Source organism: Pseudoliparis swirei, chromosome 6 (genome assembly GCF_029220125.1).
Source record: "Pseudoliparis swirei isolate HS2019 ecotype Mariana Trench chromosome 6, NWPU_hadal_v1, whole genome shotgun sequence".
Lineage (NCBI taxonomy): Eukaryota > Metazoa > Chordata > Actinopteri > Perciformes > Liparidae > Pseudoliparis > Pseudoliparis swirei.
Window position 1 is genome coordinate 5,186,960 of NC_079393.1, and position 21,259 is coordinate 5,208,218.

The 21,259-nt window shown below is 41.6% G+C and overlaps 2 protein-coding genes across 2 annotated transcripts in view; both read right to left on the reverse strand.

The window, feature by feature from the left end:
• map1ab (microtubule-associated protein 1Ab) overlaps positions 1-7,785 on the reverse strand; it is a 65,656-nt gene extending 57,871 nt beyond the window's left edge. The window contains 1 exon segment of the mRNA XM_056417359.1: positions 7,557-7,785. Within this exon segment, the coding sequence (XP_056273334.1) occupies positions 7,557-7,782 (226 nt within the window). The 5' untranslated portion in view covers positions 7,783-7,785.
• A 4,161-nt stretch (positions 7,786-11,946) lies between these two features.
• On the reverse strand, positions 11,947-21,256 carry scamp2 (secretory carrier membrane protein 2). Its single transcript, XM_056417363.1, has 9 exons — positions 21,116-21,256; positions 17,447-17,524; positions 17,092-17,166; positions 16,164-16,275; positions 15,326-15,454; positions 15,052-15,211; positions 14,672-14,773; positions 14,264-14,381; positions 11,947-13,595 (listed from the first exon to the last, which is right to left on the reverse strand). Exons 1-9 carry the CDS (start codon positions 21,170-21,172, stop codon positions 13,449-13,451), a joined length of 978 nt encoding a protein of 325 aa, XP_056273338.1. The 5' UTR covers positions 21,173-21,256; the 3' UTR covers positions 11,947-13,448.
• Positions 21,257-21,259: the final 3 nt, after the last annotated feature.

The following is a 21,259-nucleotide window of genomic DNA, read 5'->3' on the forward strand; positions in this document are numbered from 1 at the left end:
CATTTGAGCTTCTGACATGTGATGATTTACAGCTTTTCTCTCTTTTATACATTTGTAAAATTCCATATCTTTGGCTTTTGGACTCGCGTGAAACAACAGTTCAGCCCTCGGGGGAAATATGATTCTCTCTGGGATTTAATAGACTAAATGATGAATAAATTAAATAATGACGTCTGTTACAACACCACCATTAGTGGCACCATTTCAGTTAAAAGAAGGTAATGTGGAGCAAAAAAATCCTTTTATTTAGTGTTTTTTTCCTGACGTCTGCTCAAAGTCACGAGTCATCCAGCTGCATGTTGTGACTGCACGATGATGCAAAGTGCTGCTCTTTATTATGGGATGGGGACTTTCACTCCATCCTCAAAATCACATCTCAGGTCTCTTGAAGCGTTCTGGCTTGTAAAACCGCTCAGTGTGGGCGAGAGAGTTTGACTTTTGAGTTGGTGGCTTCATGGCTGTAGCTTGTGACCTATAAAGGTAAAGAAGGAGAGAAAGAGCGTTCACCAACCACCGCTGCAGTGACTGTGTTCTGCTCTCCGGCCACAGGGGGCAGTCACGAGTCAAATCCTGCTGGGCACCGACAGGAAGAAGCGAAGGAAGACGCTGCATTCAAAAGTCACTCGGACAAGCGACATAAAAAAAGACAAAAGGTGAAATCTAAACTTTAAAAAAAGTGAATGAGACATTTTAAAATTCATCAACCCAGGTGCACTGAATTATCTACAATTATTTGGTTTCTCTTTGGCCACTTAGACTCAAAAGATGAATTTAAGAGTTTTTGTTAAGCCAAAAAAATTCTTAAAATGAATCAATATGACGACATAAACCCAGCGAGGTTTCATCAAATAAAAAATACCAAAAGAAAATCCACTTATTTGGTCGCAAGGAATCTTCCGACCGATCACTGAGGCTCTTCGGGGACATTTAGCAGAACGGTTGCCGAGCAACCCGCTGACGCAGCTGGAAAGAGATCCAGACGTTTACCGCCATTCATCTGGATGTATATATCGCCGTTAATTGGGAAATTGTTGAGGTCCGTCTTCCGTCACGTCAGCGCTCCTCTCAGCCAATCAGAATCGAGGGCCGAAACTCTTTAAAAGGACACGTAATCTTTGGTGCTTTTCTTCTTCCCTTCGATAACGATTACAAAAAAGAGCATAATTAAGAATGTAAATGTTTTATTTGTTACATTTAGAATAGTTTGGGTCCCAAAAGAAGAATTAAATGATAAAGAAAAATGGAGAGAATATTGTTGGAACAGAAAAGCCTAAATGACCCTTTGGGCTCTAAATATTTTTGGGAAGCTGTTTTTCTTTGGGCCGTCTAGTCGACGGAGATATTAAACAGCTTTAATCTGCTATCTGATATTCTGTGATCTATTTCCAACAGTGCTCACCGGACACGCCCCTTTTATATATTTCTAATGAGAATACCTTTGCTCAACAAACACACCTGTTTATACTCCTGTGTGCTACAGGCTGCATTATTGTGCACTTGACAATGAAAACAAGGAAGAAGTTATTATTTAAATACGCACACATTTCGATGCTCGGCCTCCAAATCATTGAACCGCCGACAGGTGATTACCTTCGCATTGAAAATGCGGAAGGTAATGTTTTGATCGCCGTGTATTTGTATGCGTGCGGGCGTGCTATTCGCATAAGTCAAAAAGTATTAAACCGAATTGCATGAAATTTGGTGGGATGATTGGTTATTATCCGGGGACCATTTGATTAGATTTTGGGATCGATCGGGTCAAAGGTCAAGGTCATGAAACGGTCAACATCTTCTTTTTACCATAGCACGGTCAATTTATATCCAATTGTTATGCAACTAATGCCAACATGTTCATAATTCAATGCCCAATCTTGTGAAATGCGAAGGTATGCGCTCTACCGAGTGCCCGTTCTAGTTTATTCTATTCTCATTCAGCCGTTGCTCAGAGGGCTCTTTGTCCTTCCAGTTCCGAGCTTTTCGTTGTCCGTGTACACAACATGACAACATGACTTCCCCTGCATACAAAATGACACGTATTTGTCAAAGGGGACTTTCAATAACCTAAAAGGCATGAAAATATCCCCCAAACATACTGTAGAGCCCCCGAACTTTTGAAACGGCAGAGGAGTCGAAGCGTGCGCATGAATAACGGAGCAGATGGTTCTGATGATGCTGGAGTGCATGTTTATGGAGGTTTTTCATTTTGTTTTTGGGCCACTTTCCAAACCGACGGGGGTCGAGCGTCCGGCACTCCGAAAAGGTAGGAGGATGGAAGAGGTGTGAAGCGCTAATAATAGCATTAATACAAATATGCTACTCCTTAACCCTTGTGTTGCCTTAGGGTCATTTTGACCCGAATCAATATTACACCCTCCCCCCGCCTTTGGGTCATTTTGACCCGATTCAATGTTTCACCCTCCTGTTACCTTTATATTTACTAACATATTTTACCCTTTGGGTTCAATTTGACGCCAGCAATAAAAACCTCCAGAAAATTATTAGAATTAATATTGTTTTCCAAGTTTAAGTGTGAGGCACTTTATGTTTGTTTGTTGACTACCGAAAGAACACCGACATTAAACATTGAATGGGGTCAAATTAATCCTAAGGCGGGGGGAGGGTGTAATATTGATTCGGGTCAAAATGACCCTAAGGCAACACAAGGGTTAAATACTCCGGCGGCTACCGAATGAGTCATAAACTTCCCTGTGTGTGAAATATTTCACATTTTCTCCCCTTTTCACCCACAATAATCTGCATGGGGGGGGGGGGGGGGGGTACAATATAAAATCCTGAATTCGGAGGTTGGGACACGGCGTCTCTGAGGTGAGAGAGGAGGAGCATTAAGCTCGGTGTCAGAAGTCACACTTATATTTCACTGCCTCCGGGTTTCAGATCTGCTTAAACGCTCCCAAAGAAAAAAAGAAGAAGGTGTTAGGCCAGAAATGATTAGCCGCTGCATCTCTGATGGGGAGAAACACACTGAGTCACCAGCTCTGGGCGCTGTGATGTTTGATTAGCCTCTCGTCTCCTCGGGAACATCCTCTCCTATTCCAGGAATAATAAAGCGGACCGGGTTGTTGTTTTTTCCGGGTGCAGGGACAGAAAAACAACTGATGGACAAACACGTAAAAGGTCTTAAAGGCAGATGGTGAAATGAAGTAACATATCTTTCAAGTTGTAGAGCTTATATGTATATATATAGATATAGATATATAAACTCAAATGTTGAGGATTATCCCCAAACGCAGAGGGGAGATGAAAAAGTGTCAATAAGGAGGGAATCCTGAACCAGGGCTGACAGAACATGTGTTTCACGCTGTTTATTTAAACCATTTAGATTTAAAATCCCACAAACAAAAAACACGGAACAAGACTGTTAAACCCCACAACCCCCAAATGTAACAGGTTTAAACTGTCTAAAACATCATAATAAACACGAGCAAATATATGCATGTTGTACATCAAATGAAAGAAGACAACTTGGGCTACAAGAATCAGTAAGTCATGTCAACACAACTCAAACACCAACTACCAATAATCATTAGAATATCATAATCATAATTTTGTCAGGAGTAAACCACTCAGAACGTAAAAAAACTTCTATTTTCATAGAAGTTTCTTCTTTATTTAGTCTTAACCAGTAAGATATATACTAATATTTACACATCTGAACAAAAGCTCACGTGTGTTGCCTTTATTATAACACCAACATTATGCAAATAGCCCTAGTGGTAGAGGAGATGCACCCTTTTTTAGTTTGGGTATGTTTTCGAGCAAACGCCTAAAAAGATTAAAAGAAACTAGAAGTTTATAGATGGTGACATAACCGCGTTAATTTAAGAAACATTTACATATTTAGGGAACCTTCTTTAATTTTATATTTAAAAGCAGTAAGCTGCATCAGTTCTTTGAGTTTTAAGTTATTCTGCATCATGTTCCATGAGGAGGTGCAGAGGACACTATAGCCCCTTTTCCCCATTTCTGTTTTTATTAAACATTAATAACATCAGAAACGTTTTGCTCTGGAACACAGAGCTCTCTGGGAGAAGTGCAGGCGTTGTGATGTAATGTAAACACAGGGCGGTACGGATCAGCTGTCGGATATGATGCTGAAACCATGAATAGATTGAAGGACTGGTTTATGATATTCTAGTTGCTATTTGTCCTTCGAAATCAAACAAAACTATAAATCAAATTGCCACTGATGCACTGCGGGTTTCGGAGTTGACGCAGGCAAAAGAAAAGTAACGTCCATTTCGGTATGTTGATTCTGATAATTTATTTTCCAGACAAACAAAAAGAACAAACAAAACGCTGACCCTCTCTGGTAGAAAACCATTGGCCACCCAGGTGCATGCTGGTCCTGTGCCTAGCCACCTCTACATATAACCACAGGTGCCCAGTGTTACCCAATCAGTGAATCCTAAAACTAAATATATTTAAAACAACAATCACAATGAACTAAACTAAAACTATCATCAGAAAAAAGCTCTTCTAACATATCAAACTAGAACGGGCACTCGGTAGAGCGCATACCTTCGCATATCACAAGATTGGGCATTGAATTATGAACATTTTGGCATTAGTTGCATGCCAATTGGACAAAAATGTATCGTGCTATGGTAAAAAAAAATGTTGACCTTTCCATGACCTTGACCTTTGACCCGATTGATCCCAAAATCTAATCAAATGGTCCCCGGATAATAACCAATCATCCCACCTAATTCCATGTGATTCAAGAAGATTTGACCTTGACCTTTGACCCGATCGATCCCAAAATCTAATCAACTGGTCCCCGGATAATAAACAATCATCCCACCAAATTTCATGCGATTCGGTTCAATACTTTTTGAGTTCTGCGAAAGATTTTGACCTGTTCATGACCTTTGACCTTGACCTTTGACCCGATCGATCCCAAAATCTAATCAACTGGTCCCCGGATAATAAACAATCATCCCACCAAATTGCATGCGATTCGGTTCAATACTTTTTGAGTTTTGCGAATAACACGCATACAAATAAATAAATAAATAAACTAGAACGGGCACTCGGTAGAGCGCATACCTTCGCATATCACAAGATTGGGCATTGAATTATGAACATTTTGGCATTAGTTGCATGCCAATTGGACAAAAATGTATCGTGCTATGGTAAAAAAAAGATGTTGACCTTTCCATTACCTTGACCTTGACCTTTGACCCGATTGATCCCAAAATCTAATCAAATGGTCCCCGGATAATAACCAATCATCCCACCAAATTCCATGTGATTCAAGAAGATTTGACCTGTTCATGACCTTTGACCTTGACCTTTGACCCGATCGATCCCAAAATCTAATCAACTGGTCCCCGGATAATAAACAATTATCCCACCAAATTTCATGCGATTCGGTTCAATACTTTTTGAGTTTTGCGAATAACACGCATACAAATAAATAAATAAATAAATACACGGCGATCAAAACATAACCTTCCGGCATTTTCAATGCGAAGGTAAATATAACCTAAATAAGCAATGAATAATCAATATTGCTTTACAATAAAACTAAATACAAATGTCAAAATAAAAAGCTCCAACAGATATTAAAGAGAAAATTAAAATTAAAATTAAAAATGTGTCAAGATTGTTTTTTCTCTATTATATTGATTGTAAATCTTTATATTTGGGTTATGGACTGAAGCAGTTGTTCAATTAATTGATTACAGGATATTAATAGGCAATTATTATTGTAATTGATTAACCATCAGAGTATCTCCATCAAGCAACAATGCAACAAAAAAAACTTCCTTATTCCAGTAATTACATTTGTTAAGATTTATGTCATGTTTTATCTTTAAATTCGAGAGAGTTGCTCAATAATATAAGCTATTAAAAAACATGTCACCGCGGTCTGTAGGCACAGTTTTATTTATAGGTTAAAGACAAAACACTGACTTGATTATCTAAAAGAATATGAGACAGATTATTAAAAGGTTATAAATGTGAAATTCAGAGCATTGATATAGATACAGATATGAAAAGATATAAAGTAGAGAATGAAGTCACGCTCAATCTTTGTGTCGTGATCCGAGTTCCTCTGTGCTTTGTTTACATCTCTGCATGCGAGTCCTGTGTGCGCTGTTAGCACTGTTAGCCCTGATAGCACTGTTAGCACTGTAAGCACTGATAGAACTGTAAACACTGTTAGCACTGTTAGCACTGTTAGCACTGTTAGCACTGTAAGCACTGTTAGCACTGTTAGCACTGATAGCACTGTTAGCACTGTTAGCACTGTTAGATTTTAGCCTCAGCCGGCGCCATGTTGAGAGGAAATCCCTTTAATAGTAGATATGAATTACAAATTTACCATTTAATGTTTTTAAAATAACATTTCATTGAAGAAATGCTACTTTAATGCATTGACGTCATTATTATTGCCACAACAATCAATCATGACAATAATCGTGAGGCTGCAGCACCGCTACGAGATCAAATCTGTGCAAAGGGAAAGCAGTTCAACCCCTCGGCCTCAGCGGGGGACATGAGCCGGACCCTAAAGCTCACATGTGATGAGACTCGATGTCGGGGCGCTCGCGCCGAGTCACACTTAAAACACCGACCGGGCGAAATAATCAATGCTGTATTGAGCCGAGGGGGAGAAGGGGGGGGGGATATACGCTGCCTGGCACAGAGCAGTAAAGTTAAGTTAGAGGAGGGGAGGCCACAGGGGATGGATGGATGGGGGGGGGGGGGGGGGGGGGGCGCTAGAGGCCTGTACCTGAAAACCGCTGAGACTGGCATCGACACAGCAGAAAATTGCTGACCGGCGCATAAACTCCTGAAGGCCGCACGCAGCAACACACCCTTCATCCTTAACCACTGCTCAACATCCATAAACTTCACACACACCGACAAGATGGACAGCAACCCCCCCCCCCTGCCGAGATATTCAGCTGAGCAATGATGCCCTACGTGTTGTTTCCCTCTAGAATGTCTGCAAAGTCGTTGTGTTCAGCCTGCACGTTACATTTGTTTACTGGTTTAATGGTATGACACCATGGTCCAGGAGTACACACACACACACACACACACACACACACACACACACACACACACACACACACACACACACACACACACACACACACACACACACACACACACACACACACACACACACACACACACACACACACACAGGCGCATTACTAAACTGCGTGGGAATAAACGTTCCACTTATTTCACATAACTTGTCCAGCCGCTCTGATTGGTCGGGCATGTTGTTATTGATGATTGGTTATTATCAACGATCTGTGGCCTTTTTTCCCGGGTCCGGTATTTGGAGTGGGAGAGGCAATACAAGTCGCATTTCAGTCATCGGGTTCACGGTGGGGAAGTGCGTGGTGTCCCGTGGTGCAACGCTGCAGCAAACGCGCCTCTATATGGATGCCGTCCTGTCCATTGCGTCAAAAACATGCACTCTCCCGTTGACGTTTTCCGGTTTAAACAGTTTACTTTCCGTAGATAGATAAACACTCACGGACACAGACACCGGGGCTTCGCTCCTCACTCACCCCGCTCGATCTGCGCTCTGGCGGCGTCCAGCTGCTGCTCCGTGCCGATCTCCCCGATGACGATCAGCATGTAGCAGCCGCCCCGGTTGAACGGCACCCCGCGCCGCCGTCTCCCGCCTCCTCTGCGGTACCGTAGTCGCTCCTCGGACCCCGGCAGCCCCGGTAACGGAGCGCGGTAGCACCCCTCGTCTTCTTCCACCACCGCGAGCGCACCCCGCATTGGCATCTCCATGGCAACAACCCCTGGAGCCGACGCCGAGGCTGACTCCATCGCCATGACAACTACCGGTGTGAGCGCGAGGGGAAGAGTGTATGGGGGGGGGGGGGTGCTAACATGGGGGGGGGGGGGGTAAAAGAGCGATAATATGGTCAAAACGGACAGATTTTTTATTTAAATGTATTTCCGGTAGTTTTCAAAGTAAGAGCGCTTTGGTGGAGGTTGCGTTCACAGACTTGGATTGTCATTATTGTGCTGCAGATTTGTGTAATAAATAATATAAATGATAAAACAAGATAAACAGCTATCTCACAATGAACAATAGTAATATCTCAATAAACTCTAAATAGCAATAATAAAGACATCTGATGAATTGTTTACCTATAATAACGATAAAATAGTTATTTCATATTTCATCCTGCCATTTTATTTCGCTAGGATCTGCTTTAATCTGTGGATTCAGATGGTTTATGAAGAAATTACAAACATTTCAGCTGAGTCAAAACGGTATGTTTACCTGTAAATTGCAGCTTGCATCTTCGTAATTGTTTGTTTATGATCTCACAGACCGGAATAGAAAATGTGTTCCTTTGGTAAAAACTTCTCATATACAATAAAAAAGCTGTTTAGATCCAATATTTCCATGTAATGTGCTCGCGCCGACCCCTGGCAGATGACACCCGTGAGATGAAGAAAATACCATAAATCACGTGACATGCTCCTGAACGGCAGGTACAAAAATACACTTTTGACTTTAACCCTCTATGTTTAATTGTTAACAAAAATCTACCTGTCCGGGTCACGTGATGCGAATAACCAATTTAGCTCGAACCGAGGCATAATTTAAGCTCGCACATTTTAATCGTGTTTTTAAGTTTACACAAAATATAATTGTCAAATACAAGTTAATTAGCGTAATAGAAGCCTTTTTTTCTGTCACGTCAGACTGACAGTGTTTAAATATATAAATTCTTATAATATAAATAACACATTTATGAAAAATCTTACCATTGTGTGGCTTGGTTTGTATGTTTTCCGGTTAAGCTAAACTTAGCCGTTATGTTAAAAAGAAACTACAAAGATTCCCATAATGCAACACTCACTTCTTAAAGGTAACGCCCACTAAATCGCAGAGAAAAAAAAGAATAGCGCTGTTTGTTGAGTTTAATGCAGTCAAATTAAACAGGCATGTAACAAATCATGCTCTCATTAAAGTTATATATATATATGTTCCCTGTTTATTCGACGTTATAGTCACTTTCAGAGGATGTGGTTTGTGGTGCTGCATATGGAGCACATCCACTGGCAGTTGCTATTTTTCTGTCCACCTCATGAAATCAATATAAACTAAATATATATATATATATATATATTTTGCAATTCAGCCCCATAAAGTACATCCTTCTTAAAAATGATGATGGAGTTGAAGTTCTAAAACCGTTCGTGAAGGCAGGATTTGTAGCAGGTATGTTATGAGACAGTAAACTGCATCACTTTTAAAGAAGTGTCCCTATAAACTGGCTGGATCCTGTTTTTCTTACAGCAGAGATAAGCTGCATGGTGCTGTGTGGCATCCAGAAAGTAGCTCCCATCCAGTCATGCTTATATGCACGAAAAACATGAATATCACAAATACCACATTTAGACATAATAGTCTAGTTTACAGTTATAATCCTGAAATGTCACACAAGCTGAAAATAAGACTGAGCGGGAATAAGAACTGCGACGCAGCAACAGGACATTTCATGGAAAAGATTGCACAGTTTTGAAGGCTTTAAACCAAATTAGACCTCTAAACGTCAAGCAGGCTCTCTCTTCGTCTCCATCAGATGATGTGTGAATGTGGACACACACACACACACATACCAGGACACATCGATAAAGACAGAGAGAGAGCATGCAGGCCGGCCTTAAAATAGCCTCTTCCTTCTCAGAGAAATGCTCCTCTATCAGCTTTCCTCCCGCTTTTTTTTTTTTATGGTTTATTTAATAAGGGACAGTGCACATTGATAAAAGCATTGCAGTAAATGTGCCAGAGTTAGCCAAGAGGCTATTTTTCATCTGTAGTCCCAGACTACCTTTAACCTTGAGCGTGGCAGAGGGCGTCCCTCCATCACCCAGAGGGGACCACAAGGAGGTCTACACCAACTTATTCTGCTGGGCCTGAACCTTATGGGGTTCACACATAGCCGATATCTAATATTAAAATATCTTTTTCTCTCTCTGGGTTAAAATTATGCAATAAACACAAGTCTAAATGTCTTGATACATTTGGTATGTACCTGCTCGTGATCCGTCGTGTTTGCCAGGAGTTGTAATAAACAGTAGCAGCGTGAAGATGTCTCATGTTTTATTGTGTTGCTGCGTGTCTCTGACAGTGAGTCAGCACTTCCACCTCACACACACACCTGCTGCCCCCTAGCGGTAGCATACCAGACTGCCTGCTCACTACGAATAAGTGGATGATGTAAGTTATAATAATACATCTGTAGGTTATGAGGTCGTGATAAAAGTGTCCAATACACCAGGATATACAAATATCTCAGTTCATTTTTTTCTGTTGTAAAAGGACAAATAAAACAAATGCATTTAATTATGACTAAAATGTTCTTTTGGAGTTGATGTTCAGAGTAGACTCAGAAACTCGTTTATACACATTTAAAAAGGAAAGTTCCGCAGTAAAATTTTGTTTTTGGAAATATTTGGCTTTAGGAAAATAAAAGCTAGTAAATTGTCACCAACATTTTTTATTTACAACCAATTCCCATGTGGTGCTCGACACAATCGGAAGAGACCGAGATGGAGTAGAGCCAGTGAAATGTTTGTGGCTGCAGGAGTTTATACTTTCAAAGATGTTTTCAGAAATCTTATGGATACATTTATCTGCTGGGTTGATGACTCCGAAAATGAAATGATAATTTTTTCATCAAACGTAAAGTTTAGTTCTACGCTCTACCAGTCCCAGCTGTGGAGACATTATGAAGTATTTGTAGTTCTATGGATTTTACTTGTGATTTTGTATTTTATTCTGTTTAATGTTTTGTACTATCTGGACCTTGAGTCTGAAATAAAAGTTTGATTGGACAATTTTGTGTCAGGAAGCAGATTAGATTCATGTATAAATATGGAAAAGCGAAAGCCTGGCCTCTATCGCCACCAGCTGGCCAAATAATATTAAAACATATTGTTCTAGAAACACAGCATCCATCTAAACTTATTTTTTTGTATTACTCCACTCAAAAAACCTACAAAAAAACCAACGTGTTTTTTAAAGTATAAAAATATCTGGTTTTAATTGAAACATGTCAGGGTACAATTAGAGTAAAGTGCACATGAATAAGCCTTTAAAGTTTACTACTAATTACACTTTAATTAGTCGAGCTTTAACTCAGTTGATTACTACTTTAAAGATGCCGTCAGCGACTGTAATGACTCGTCTTTCACGGACAATAAAACGTAAAGCACTTTGTGGGATGTGCGGTTGTAGTTACATTTATTTCTGTAGAATTCACCTTGAATTTATATATATATATATAAAAAAGAGAGCGAGAGATTTTATACATGTATATATATTTCCATTTGTTGATGGGAAGTGGCCAGTTATTTTGAGGTTCAGACAGTTAGACAGACAGACAGTGAGACAGACAAATAGACTGACAGACAGACAGACAGTTAGACAGACAAAGCAGCAGCAGATTTGGTTTAAGTGTGGATTCTCCACAGAGTGTCTGGGTCACTGCAGAGGTCACAAAGGTCGGCCTCTCCTAAATATAGAGGAGGAGGAGGAGGAGCCTGAGGGTGAAGTGTGAGACTGTGTCAAAGATGTAAATTGTATTGAGCTCCTGATGATCTGCAGTATTTGGATCACTGTCACACACAAACATCAAGTAAAGATCCTGGAAAGAAAGAATAAATTACATTTGGTTCAGTTTTCTTTTCATCCTCCCCTCCTGGGGTTCATCCTACGCCCCATAAGATATATTTATCCGATCATTTGCTCTGGCCTCAACCCTGGGAACCATTGCTAGAAGGCTGGTAAGCAAACAGCGCCCCCTTGTGGAGAAAGATAAGGCACACAACAAAAAAAGTGTTGTAAAACATTCCAAACTAAATATAAAAATATTATTGAAGGATTGTTATAGGAAGTAAAAAACAAAAACAATGACATTTAAATGAAAGCAAAGCATTTTTATTAGATGCTATATTTAATATTGAAATACAAAAAAGGCACTAGATTCTCTTCTGTCAAAAACAACACATACAGCGACGTGTGAATCACACAGGTCTCGTGTTGGAGAACCAAAACCTGAAATCAAACCGACATCTCGTTGCAGCAACGGGACACAATTAGAAAAAGGAGCGCGGATGTTTTTACGATTTAAGAAATCACGTAGAAAATATACATCGGTACGCAAATAATTTAGAGCTAGGTCGTCGTCCGGGAGAGGAAGACTTTGGAAAGTCTTTAACGAAGTGATCTCAAGAGCAGGTTTACACCGAGCTGAAGACGTTTACATTCCTACACCGTTTAATCTCCAAGAAAAATAACCCCATTCCTTCCTCTCGCACTTCCTGTTCGCAGTGAAATCGATCGAATAGGCTCCGCCCACTGAGGCAAACTGGATACATTGATCATCAGCCAGTCGGCTTCGAATGCTCCGTCGTCAGAGTAAGTATTGCTTTGGTTTCCTCGGAAACGACTCCGGAAAGTGTAAGCAAAGTATGATGAGAAAAAAAAAAATGGGGATGCTTTAAATAAGTAATTTGGCCGTAAGTGAAATAAAATTATCTTCTCTGTGTTTTAAGTTGGAGTGGAAATGAATAGAGGCGAACGCACTCCGATTTCCTCTGTGTGACCACGTGACCACAAATACCAAAAAACAGTTGTTTTTTTACAAAGATCTTGGCAAAAGTTACAGGCTAGTCAAAAGGCACGTTTTTAAAACATAGTGCAATCTCAGCGCGTGGGGGAGGGGGCGGAGTCTGAGTCTCTGTCCTGATTGAACCAAACAGATTTAAATGTAAAATACAGTCATAGTTTGGCTGACAGATTGCAAAGAGTTGCGTGATTCGTCTGTTCATTTTCTCTCTTATGAAACCGATTTTTTATTTTTGGGCCAAAAAAAAAAAAAGGTTCAACAATAATAATAAAAAATAATAACTTTTACGGCAGAAAAAAAAAAAAGATTCAGAAACACTTCGTCTCGTTTATATTACAGGATGAGGGAAACAAAAGCATACTACACCCACATGAAGACATGTGATCAGCATGCCAACACAAACACACACACACACACACACACACACTCATAGGGCTTTGCACACAAAATATACAAAGCCGGGATTGTGAACTTCATTCATGCTTTCCACCGCAGAACGCACCGCTGCGTGACTTTCCCTCGACTGCTCTCCACGAGAAGCAAAGTGAACATTTGGGGGGGGAATCATTGATAGGAGGGAGGCTGACCATGTGACCTCACCTGAGCTCAAGGTCGAGACATTAGGCGGCCAGATTAAGAACGTGCCGCCTGTGGCTTCAGAAGACAGGAGGGCGGTCGTCACGGAGCCAGTGGGGAACGCGTTGCGTTTCTCCGGGACTCCGTGACGACCGCCCCTCCCGGTCCTCCGTGGTCCCGACCCGACGACACGCGGACCGCGGCTCGGTCTCCCGACGGTTACGGCGCCCTGAAGGCTCCCTGCGCCGCGGAGGACGCCGCGCCGGCAGCGGCCGTTTGGAAGCTCTTGTTGGTGAAGACGCCCTGAGAGAACTCCTGCTGGGCCTTCTGGAAACTGGCCCCGGTCCGGCGGTACATGCTGTGGACCTGGAGAGAGGCAGAGGGAGCTTTTTATTGGCCGCTGGTTGACGTGGCGTCTCAATAGTTAATATGCCTGCTGCCGAGAGACCAGCCGCCATCTTTAGCCACGCCCTGACGGTGTATATGTTGGTCAGTCCACCCTGAATGGTGCTTCTGGCTTTGGAATATCATAACAGCCGCTCCAAATACACATATATATATATATATACACACATATATATATATACACATATATATATATATACACATACATATATATACACACATATATATATTAGTGCTGTGAAAAATAACGCCTTAACGCGTTATGATTAAATTACAGGATTAATTAGTTAAATTTTTTTAACGCATTTAACGCATGCGCAGAATGAGCTTCCAATCCGTCTGTTGTTGGTCCTAACCAGCAGCATGTCATTCTGTCTCACGTGTTGCGTTAATGCAACCGATCTCCGATTGGACAATAATCTAGTCAATTACATTCTTCTTTACGATTTACTATATTGGCGCCAACTGGTGAGCAAGTTATGTGCACCCCTGTGTATAAATGTATATATGTGATTAATCATGATTAATCCACAGAAATCTGTGATTAACCTGATTAAAAATTGTAATCGTTTCACAGCCCTAATATATATATATATATATTAATAACAACAAAGCAGCTGAAGCCTCACCATCTTGAGCAGGATGATCGACAGCACGGCGCAGATGGTGAAGAGGATGGCCACGATGATCATGATGGCGCCCACCGGCTTGTTCGTGCCGATGATGGTGAAGGCGGCGATCCAACCGCTGGAGGCAGCAGACGTTTTAAGAGGGGGGAGACGTTTGCATTCAGGACAGGGGAGGACATGGACATATATTTTTAGAGAGAGAGAAGCTTAAAAGCCATCTGAGAGTTCGTACCTTAAAACATGTTGGAAACAGCAATGAATCCAGTTAAGTTATTATTGAACTAAACTAGTGTTTTTGACAATCTATTTGTTTATTTATTAGTGTATTCAAATGTGGCGGCCCAATTTAAAATCAAAAATACATATTTTTCGTGAGTGTTTGTCGTGATGTCGTCACATGCAGCTCACCTGTTCCCCCACTTGGGGATGCCCACGGCTTGGATGATGAAGATCACCACTTGGCAGAAAAACACCATGAAGAAGAAGAAGAAGCTGAAGGAGCTGTCGGACCTGGAAGTGAGAACAGAACAAGTCACTGGGAGACGTCACACACACTTTGGGAAACATCCTTCAAAGAGGCTGAGAATGTAAATACAGAAAGGAGATACACGACAACGAGGGTCGAGGTTGGAGCAAAGAATAGGAATTCCTTTTATCTTATTGGGACATCACTCGGCCTGTTTGTGGGGACAACGACACGTATGACGAGTCTCGGAGTGATGAAACAAAAAAGTCAGAGAGTGAATGGAGTGTGTGTGTTGAGCAGGTTTAATGAAGGGTCGGCTCACTTGAAGGCCTTGTAGACGGGCCGGTACCAGCAGAGGAAGGAGCAGGGAGCGAAGAGGATGAGCCACAGGATGGAGAGGCCAAAGTCCACGCCGTAGGACGCGTTGGTGGTGAAGTAAGCCAAACACGCCAGCAGGTTGAGGAACAAGGTCATACAGTTGACTGAAGGAACAGCGGAGCGAGAGAGAGAGAGAGACAAACACAATGACATCACAGCCACATCTTCACCTATAGAGCAGGTACACGTTATTGTTGATTACGCTTTGTTGTGCTTACACATCCAGAGGTAGTAGATCATCCTGCAGACCCTCTGGGACTCGGGGGGGATTTCCTCCGAGAAGTCCTGGTAGAAACACGGTTTGATGGGGAAGCGCTTGGGAAGCGGAGGCCAGTTGTTCTGTTTACCTGCGAGACGACAGACACACGGTTAGGGAAAAAGAGATCGCCTCCAAAATACCAATTTCAGCACCAAAAAAATGTTTTTTTATTATTTATTTTTTACATAGTCGAAGGAGAAAATCTCCAGAAGTTACTGAAACCTGTATATGATCATGAATATTTGTATTCATATATATATTGTTTTATAATATAATCATAAAATAAATACAAATACTATCAAATCTGTGGGAGTCTCCTGATTATTCACACATGAAATGTCTTATCTCGTATACTAAATGAAATAAACATATTTAAATTGATATATATATATAATTTATGTATATTTAAACTATATATATACATATTTAAATTATATATAAATAAAATATATATATATATTATATAAAAAAATATATATATATTATATATATTTAAACTATATATATACATATTTAAATTATATATATCTTAATATATATAGAAAATACATAAATACACAGTGCTGTTTCAATAGAGGTGCAGCGTGTACATATTGCAGTGACGATATAGTAAGTCAAAGAAAACCACCTTGACTCTGCTTGGTGTTTAGAGAGTATTTTTCAAAGCCTGTGTGCAAGAATATTGTGGCATTCTGTGATACATGGTGCACACGTTGCATATTGTTTGGTGCTGCTTCACTGCAGAGGGGAGGGGGGGAGGGGGGGTGGGCGGGGGGGCGCGCTCTGTCTGTAATGACCTGACGGGCCCATGCTCTGGAGCTCCTGCTCTCTGCGGTCGAGCTGGGCAGCTTTCCTCTCCAGCTCCTCCTGCTGCTTCAGCAGATTGGCCTGAGCTGCAATGGCAGTCGCCTGAAGACGAGTAAGAGGAGGAGGAGGAAGAGGAGTCAGAAACACTTTACTCAACAAAACACACTGAATGTGAAGGAAAGCATTTCCTGCATCAGCAGGAGTTTCACAAACCCTCCAGATTCACTCCACAAATCCGCCTCTTAGCGTTTTTTAATATCTTGGTATTTTCTCACATAGATCATCGAGGAGAAGGAAAGGTAATGATTTAAGAATGTGCACGTGGACTTAACAGCCATTCTTAGACGCTGTACGTTAGAAACAAAAACATACATATTCATGACGCTCACATCAAACGTCTGACTTGGCAGAAAAAGGGAAGGAGGCGGTTGATCTGTAGTGCCGGCCATAAATATGGATGAGATTATGAGAGGCGCAGGGAGGCTCATTAGAATAGTGTGTAAACTGAGAGTGTGTGTGTGTGTGTGTGTGTGTGTAGAAAAACTTGCTCTCTGAGGAGACAGTACTGCGAGGCAGAATGGATGGCGAGCTCTTAGCAACATCCAGTTATTATAGATATTAAGACTCTCTGAGAGGAGCTCCCTGAGAGAGGCACAAATAAACACAAATTAATTAGTAGAAAGAAGTAAAGAGTTGGTATGGGATCGGCCAACATTTGGTTAATTTGCTCTAAATGTCCACTTGTGGGTTGAACTGCGTCCTTCTGTACCTTCAATGTGTGGGAGACTGAAGCTGCACCAACTGGGTGAGCAGTAGAGCTGCAGCACATGCACACACCAGAGGAACTGGACCTGAGTGTGCCTCTGCAGCAGATGGGCGGAGGGTTTGGAGAGAGAGAGAGAGAGAGAGGTGACTCACCTGTGGACTGGGCTCTAACACAGCCGGCTGGTAGAGGGAGGTGGAGGCTGGAGTGGTGTGAGCAGCCAGGCTGTCCTGAAACAAGCAAACAAATACAAATAAGCAGACTCCAAAAAAAAGGATGAGGCAACGAGAGAACACAGGAAGATTTAATGTGAAAAAGGAAATGAAAATTTGGAGATTAAGAAGGAGAGGAGGACCAGAACACGCAGACAAAAAGACAAACAACTCGGGGAAAAAGGTTGAATGAGAGGAGAAGTAGAACCGACTGGGTGGTAATAAAAGATAAAACAGGTTGAAGAAAAGATGAGCACCGAGAGGAGAGGAGAGGGTTGAGGTTTTTAGGACGTCTTACTTTGGGATGCGCCGGGAACGGGTTGTACTGGTCCACCGGCTCCACGCTGGAGCTCGTCACCTGTGTGACCGACGGGTCCTGGAACACAACACACGGGTGTCACCTCTCATCGGAGAACATTCACGTGGATAGAGAGAGACGAGTAGGGGGGGGTGTTAAACTTTTAAACGTTGACCTCACAAATGTTTACAGCCGTTTATCTTAAACTTCAGACCAACTCTTCCTTTTCATTTCCTGGAAGACTGGAAGGTAAACCTAGAAAGAAAAAAAAACATCTGCCCGGACTATGACATCTGGAGCCATGCGTTGACCACCGTGAGAGAATAATAGGAATAATACGGTTGCACTAACTTCTCATGACTCATGGTTAGAATCCATTGCTTCTGATGGATTCTGTGAAGGTTTTCCAGAGATTCCTAAAACTAAACAGAAGCAACACGTCTCTGCATCACTGCATTTATATCTCCCCCCCAAGAAAAATACGTAATGAGTTCACGCTATTTGTGGAAGAAACCAGACGAAAAACTATCTAAAAGGCAATCGTTGAGTAAAATAAGTTGTGGAAAAGTTAGACGCTGTTAAACGGCTGAAGGTTTAAAGATGTAAATATGGAAAAATGTTAGTTTACGACATGTACTCGGGGTGGAGCTGCGACGATTACGCTAATAATTAATCAGTCAATCGAGAACTATGTTGATAATCTATTAATTGGCTTTTTATATTTTTTATTTGAGTATTTTGCCGGCTCTTCAACTGAATGAATGTCTTCAGGCTTTGAGCTGTTGGTTGAATAAAATCAGGGTTAAAATTATAGCGTGCACTATTTTCTGATAAACCATAGACACAAACTATTCATGGAGAAACTAATCAGCCGGTGAATTTATAATCAAAATAAATCTTTGTTGCAGAAAAGAAAAAAACTGTTACTGCATCTGTTTTAATAGGAACGGTAGCGCAGTGGCTTGTGGGTAATGTAGGACTTCTGTGACAAACAGCAGAGCTACACGTGCAGCTGGAACCGCACACACAGGGTCAGGAAGATCACGTGGCTCACTGGTCATGGGATTAAAAGTGTGACGCTACTCCAGATTACTTATCGGACACGGACACACACACACACACACACACACACACACACACCTGTAAACATTCCCAGCAGGAAACAGAGGGCTGTGTGAGTCGGCCAGTTTAACACACAACTCATAACTTCATTACCTTCGCATTGAAAATGCAGAAGGTTATGTTTTGATCGCCGTGTATTTATTTATTTATTTGTATGTGTGTTACTCGCATAACTCAAAAAGTATTAAACCGAATCGCATGAAATTTGGTGGGATGATTGATTATTATCCAGGGACCATCTGATTAGATTTTGGGATCGATCGGGTCAAAGGTCAAGGTCATGAAAAGGTCAAAATCTTCTTTTTACCATAGCACGGTCAATTTGTATCCAATTGGCATGCAACTAATGCCAAAATGTTCATAATTCAATGCCCAGTCTTGTGATATGCGACGGTATGCGCTCTACCGAGTGCCCGTTCTAGTTTACATTTGTGTTTATTTCTACGTCGGTCGGGTCGGAAAACGGTACCAATTCAAAAGGTAAACAATTTGGGATCCAGTCAGCAGGATGTTCTGAGCTCAACGTCTCTGAACGGGAAGCAGGACGCCGTGCGGTGACTGTTGATTGCCGAGGTGCGGCTGTCACTCCCGTCTCATGACTGCGGTTGGATGTTGCTACTCAATAGATGGAAGTCTTGCTTCATGTTGTATTTTGTGGCAACAATTTAGAGCAGCACATGCTTATAAAACCACACTGAAAAGGGGTGGGGGGGGGGGCACGTCAAGGTTGCACAAGGTGGACGCTTTCAATTACTCGTTCCTACGTTGCCCTGCAGCTGGCGACTTATTAACAATGTGAGCGTCTCCGCAGACGCCGTACAGGAAACACACAACGCAGCTGCCCCTCGGGGTATTTATTCAGTGGCTTCCACACCCACCAACGTCACGGCCACCTCACATCATAAGGGCTAAGCGCCACTTGCAGAAGTCACTCAAATCCCATAAATTTCCCGGATTTCAATAATGTTCGATACGTAATTTACGATCGGATTTGTTAATGTGCAAAGGGAAGAGCGGTTGCGGTCGAGACGTGAATTTCTTGTTGCATTTCCTCGACACGTTGCTCTTGGCAAATGAGGCGATGGTTATTTTAAAACATGTAAATCAGCGAGTGTGTTTTTACAGATGTAACTATTATAGCATGCAGACCTAATGAGGAACATGTAAAACAGATTTTCTATCCTCGATAGTAGTTTTTTTAAAGTTATGCAGCAGGCAAAAATAAATAAAATCACATTTTATAAACTCTCCCTTGAGTTGTTAATATTGAATTAATCCTGTATGTTGCACGTCAGCCCCTTCATATATTTATTTAAAGGAAACTCCTTGGTACAGGGGAAGTTATGCCGGTTAACTTATTTCTCTTCTAGCTGCTTTATGCCACATAATAAGAGAGAAAGAAATTTAAATAAACATGCCGACTAGGCGAAAGAGTTTATGCATTTACAACTACGGAAAGAAACAAGGGTCATAAACTGGAGGAAACAAACAAACATGGAGTGTGTCCGGGGATTTCAGAGAGACTTGTGTTCTTGTGTTAGGAAAAAAGCTAGATCAAAAAGATCAATTAAACTGGTGTGACAATAATAATTATGAGAAGACAAGCTAATAAAACACACACATTTCATTGAAATAAGTGTGAATTTACCAGATAGGGGAGGTCTAACACGTTGATCACAGGTACATGTAGGAGTCATGCAGTTTGACATAAATAAGAAGATAAAAAGGGTCAGGATGTCTCGTCCCTTTGCTGCTTCTATTAAACTTTACACACGTGCAGCCTTCACTGCAGAGCCCCTTTGAAAAAGGCCAAATGTAAGGAACATTAAATTGCATCCAGCTTATGTGAAATGAGGAACGTGTGGATGCAACTCCTCCGTGTGTCAGCCCCTTTAACGTGGAAGCAACTGGTGACAAGTGGCCCACTTCTAAACATTCAATATGTTTACAAAAAAGACATACATTCCATTACATTACATGTTATTTAGCAGAGGCTTTTATCCAAAGCGACTTACAATAAGTGCATTGCACCTAGAGTACAAACTAAGAACAACAAGAATACAGAAAGTAACATTTCCTCAACATAGTCGAACTACAAAAGTACCATAACAAGAGCTATTTAAGTGCCAATTAAGTGCTAATCTGTGTTTTAATCCAGATTAATACACACAATGAAGTTACTGAACTTGTAATTGAGTGTCACTACAGGACTCCGACATTATATAGAATCACATCTAACGCGGAAGGAATCTACACAATCCTCTCAAACTTCAATGAACAGTTGTTATGTGGCTAAAAACGGTTCGGCACACTGTTAGCTAGCGACAGTCCAACTTCCTGCAACCAGGCTCGCGGAAGACCCCGCCCTCTTTTTCAAGAAAAGCCCGCCGATTGGCCGAAGAACTGCCAGTCACGCCAACTCTGTCGAATGGCTGTCAAGAGAGCGGAATTAGATCCCGCCCCCCAGACTTCCACCCGACGAGTTTCCTGACTTGCCTGATATGTAGAGCTCCCAGGCTTAAAACGAATCTAAAACTACGCACTTACATTGAAAGGGTTGTTGCCGGCGGGCTCCGCGAACGGGTTGTTATCAAAATCCGACATTTTGAAAAGGCTGCGGACCGGTTCGTCCTCTCTGAACGGAGAATAAACACCAAACTCTTCTCCGTCGTTTGAGTTGTCTCTCCTGCC

Bases quoted from the DNA above. Each gene is read 5' to 3' on its own strand.
- scamp2 (XM_056417363.1), bottom strand. From the start codon at position 21,172: ATGTCGGATTTTGATAACAACCCGTTCGCGGAGCCCGCCGGCAACAAC. The intron at 17,167-17,446 runs GTAAGACGTCCT...TGCTTGTTTCAG, and splicing joins CGTTCCCGGCGCATCCCAAA to GACAGCCTGGCTGCTCACAC. The intron at 14,382-14,671 runs GTGAGCTGCATG...TGCTGCCTCCAG, and splicing joins ATCCCCAAGTGGGGGAACAG to CGGTTGGATCGCCGCCTTCA.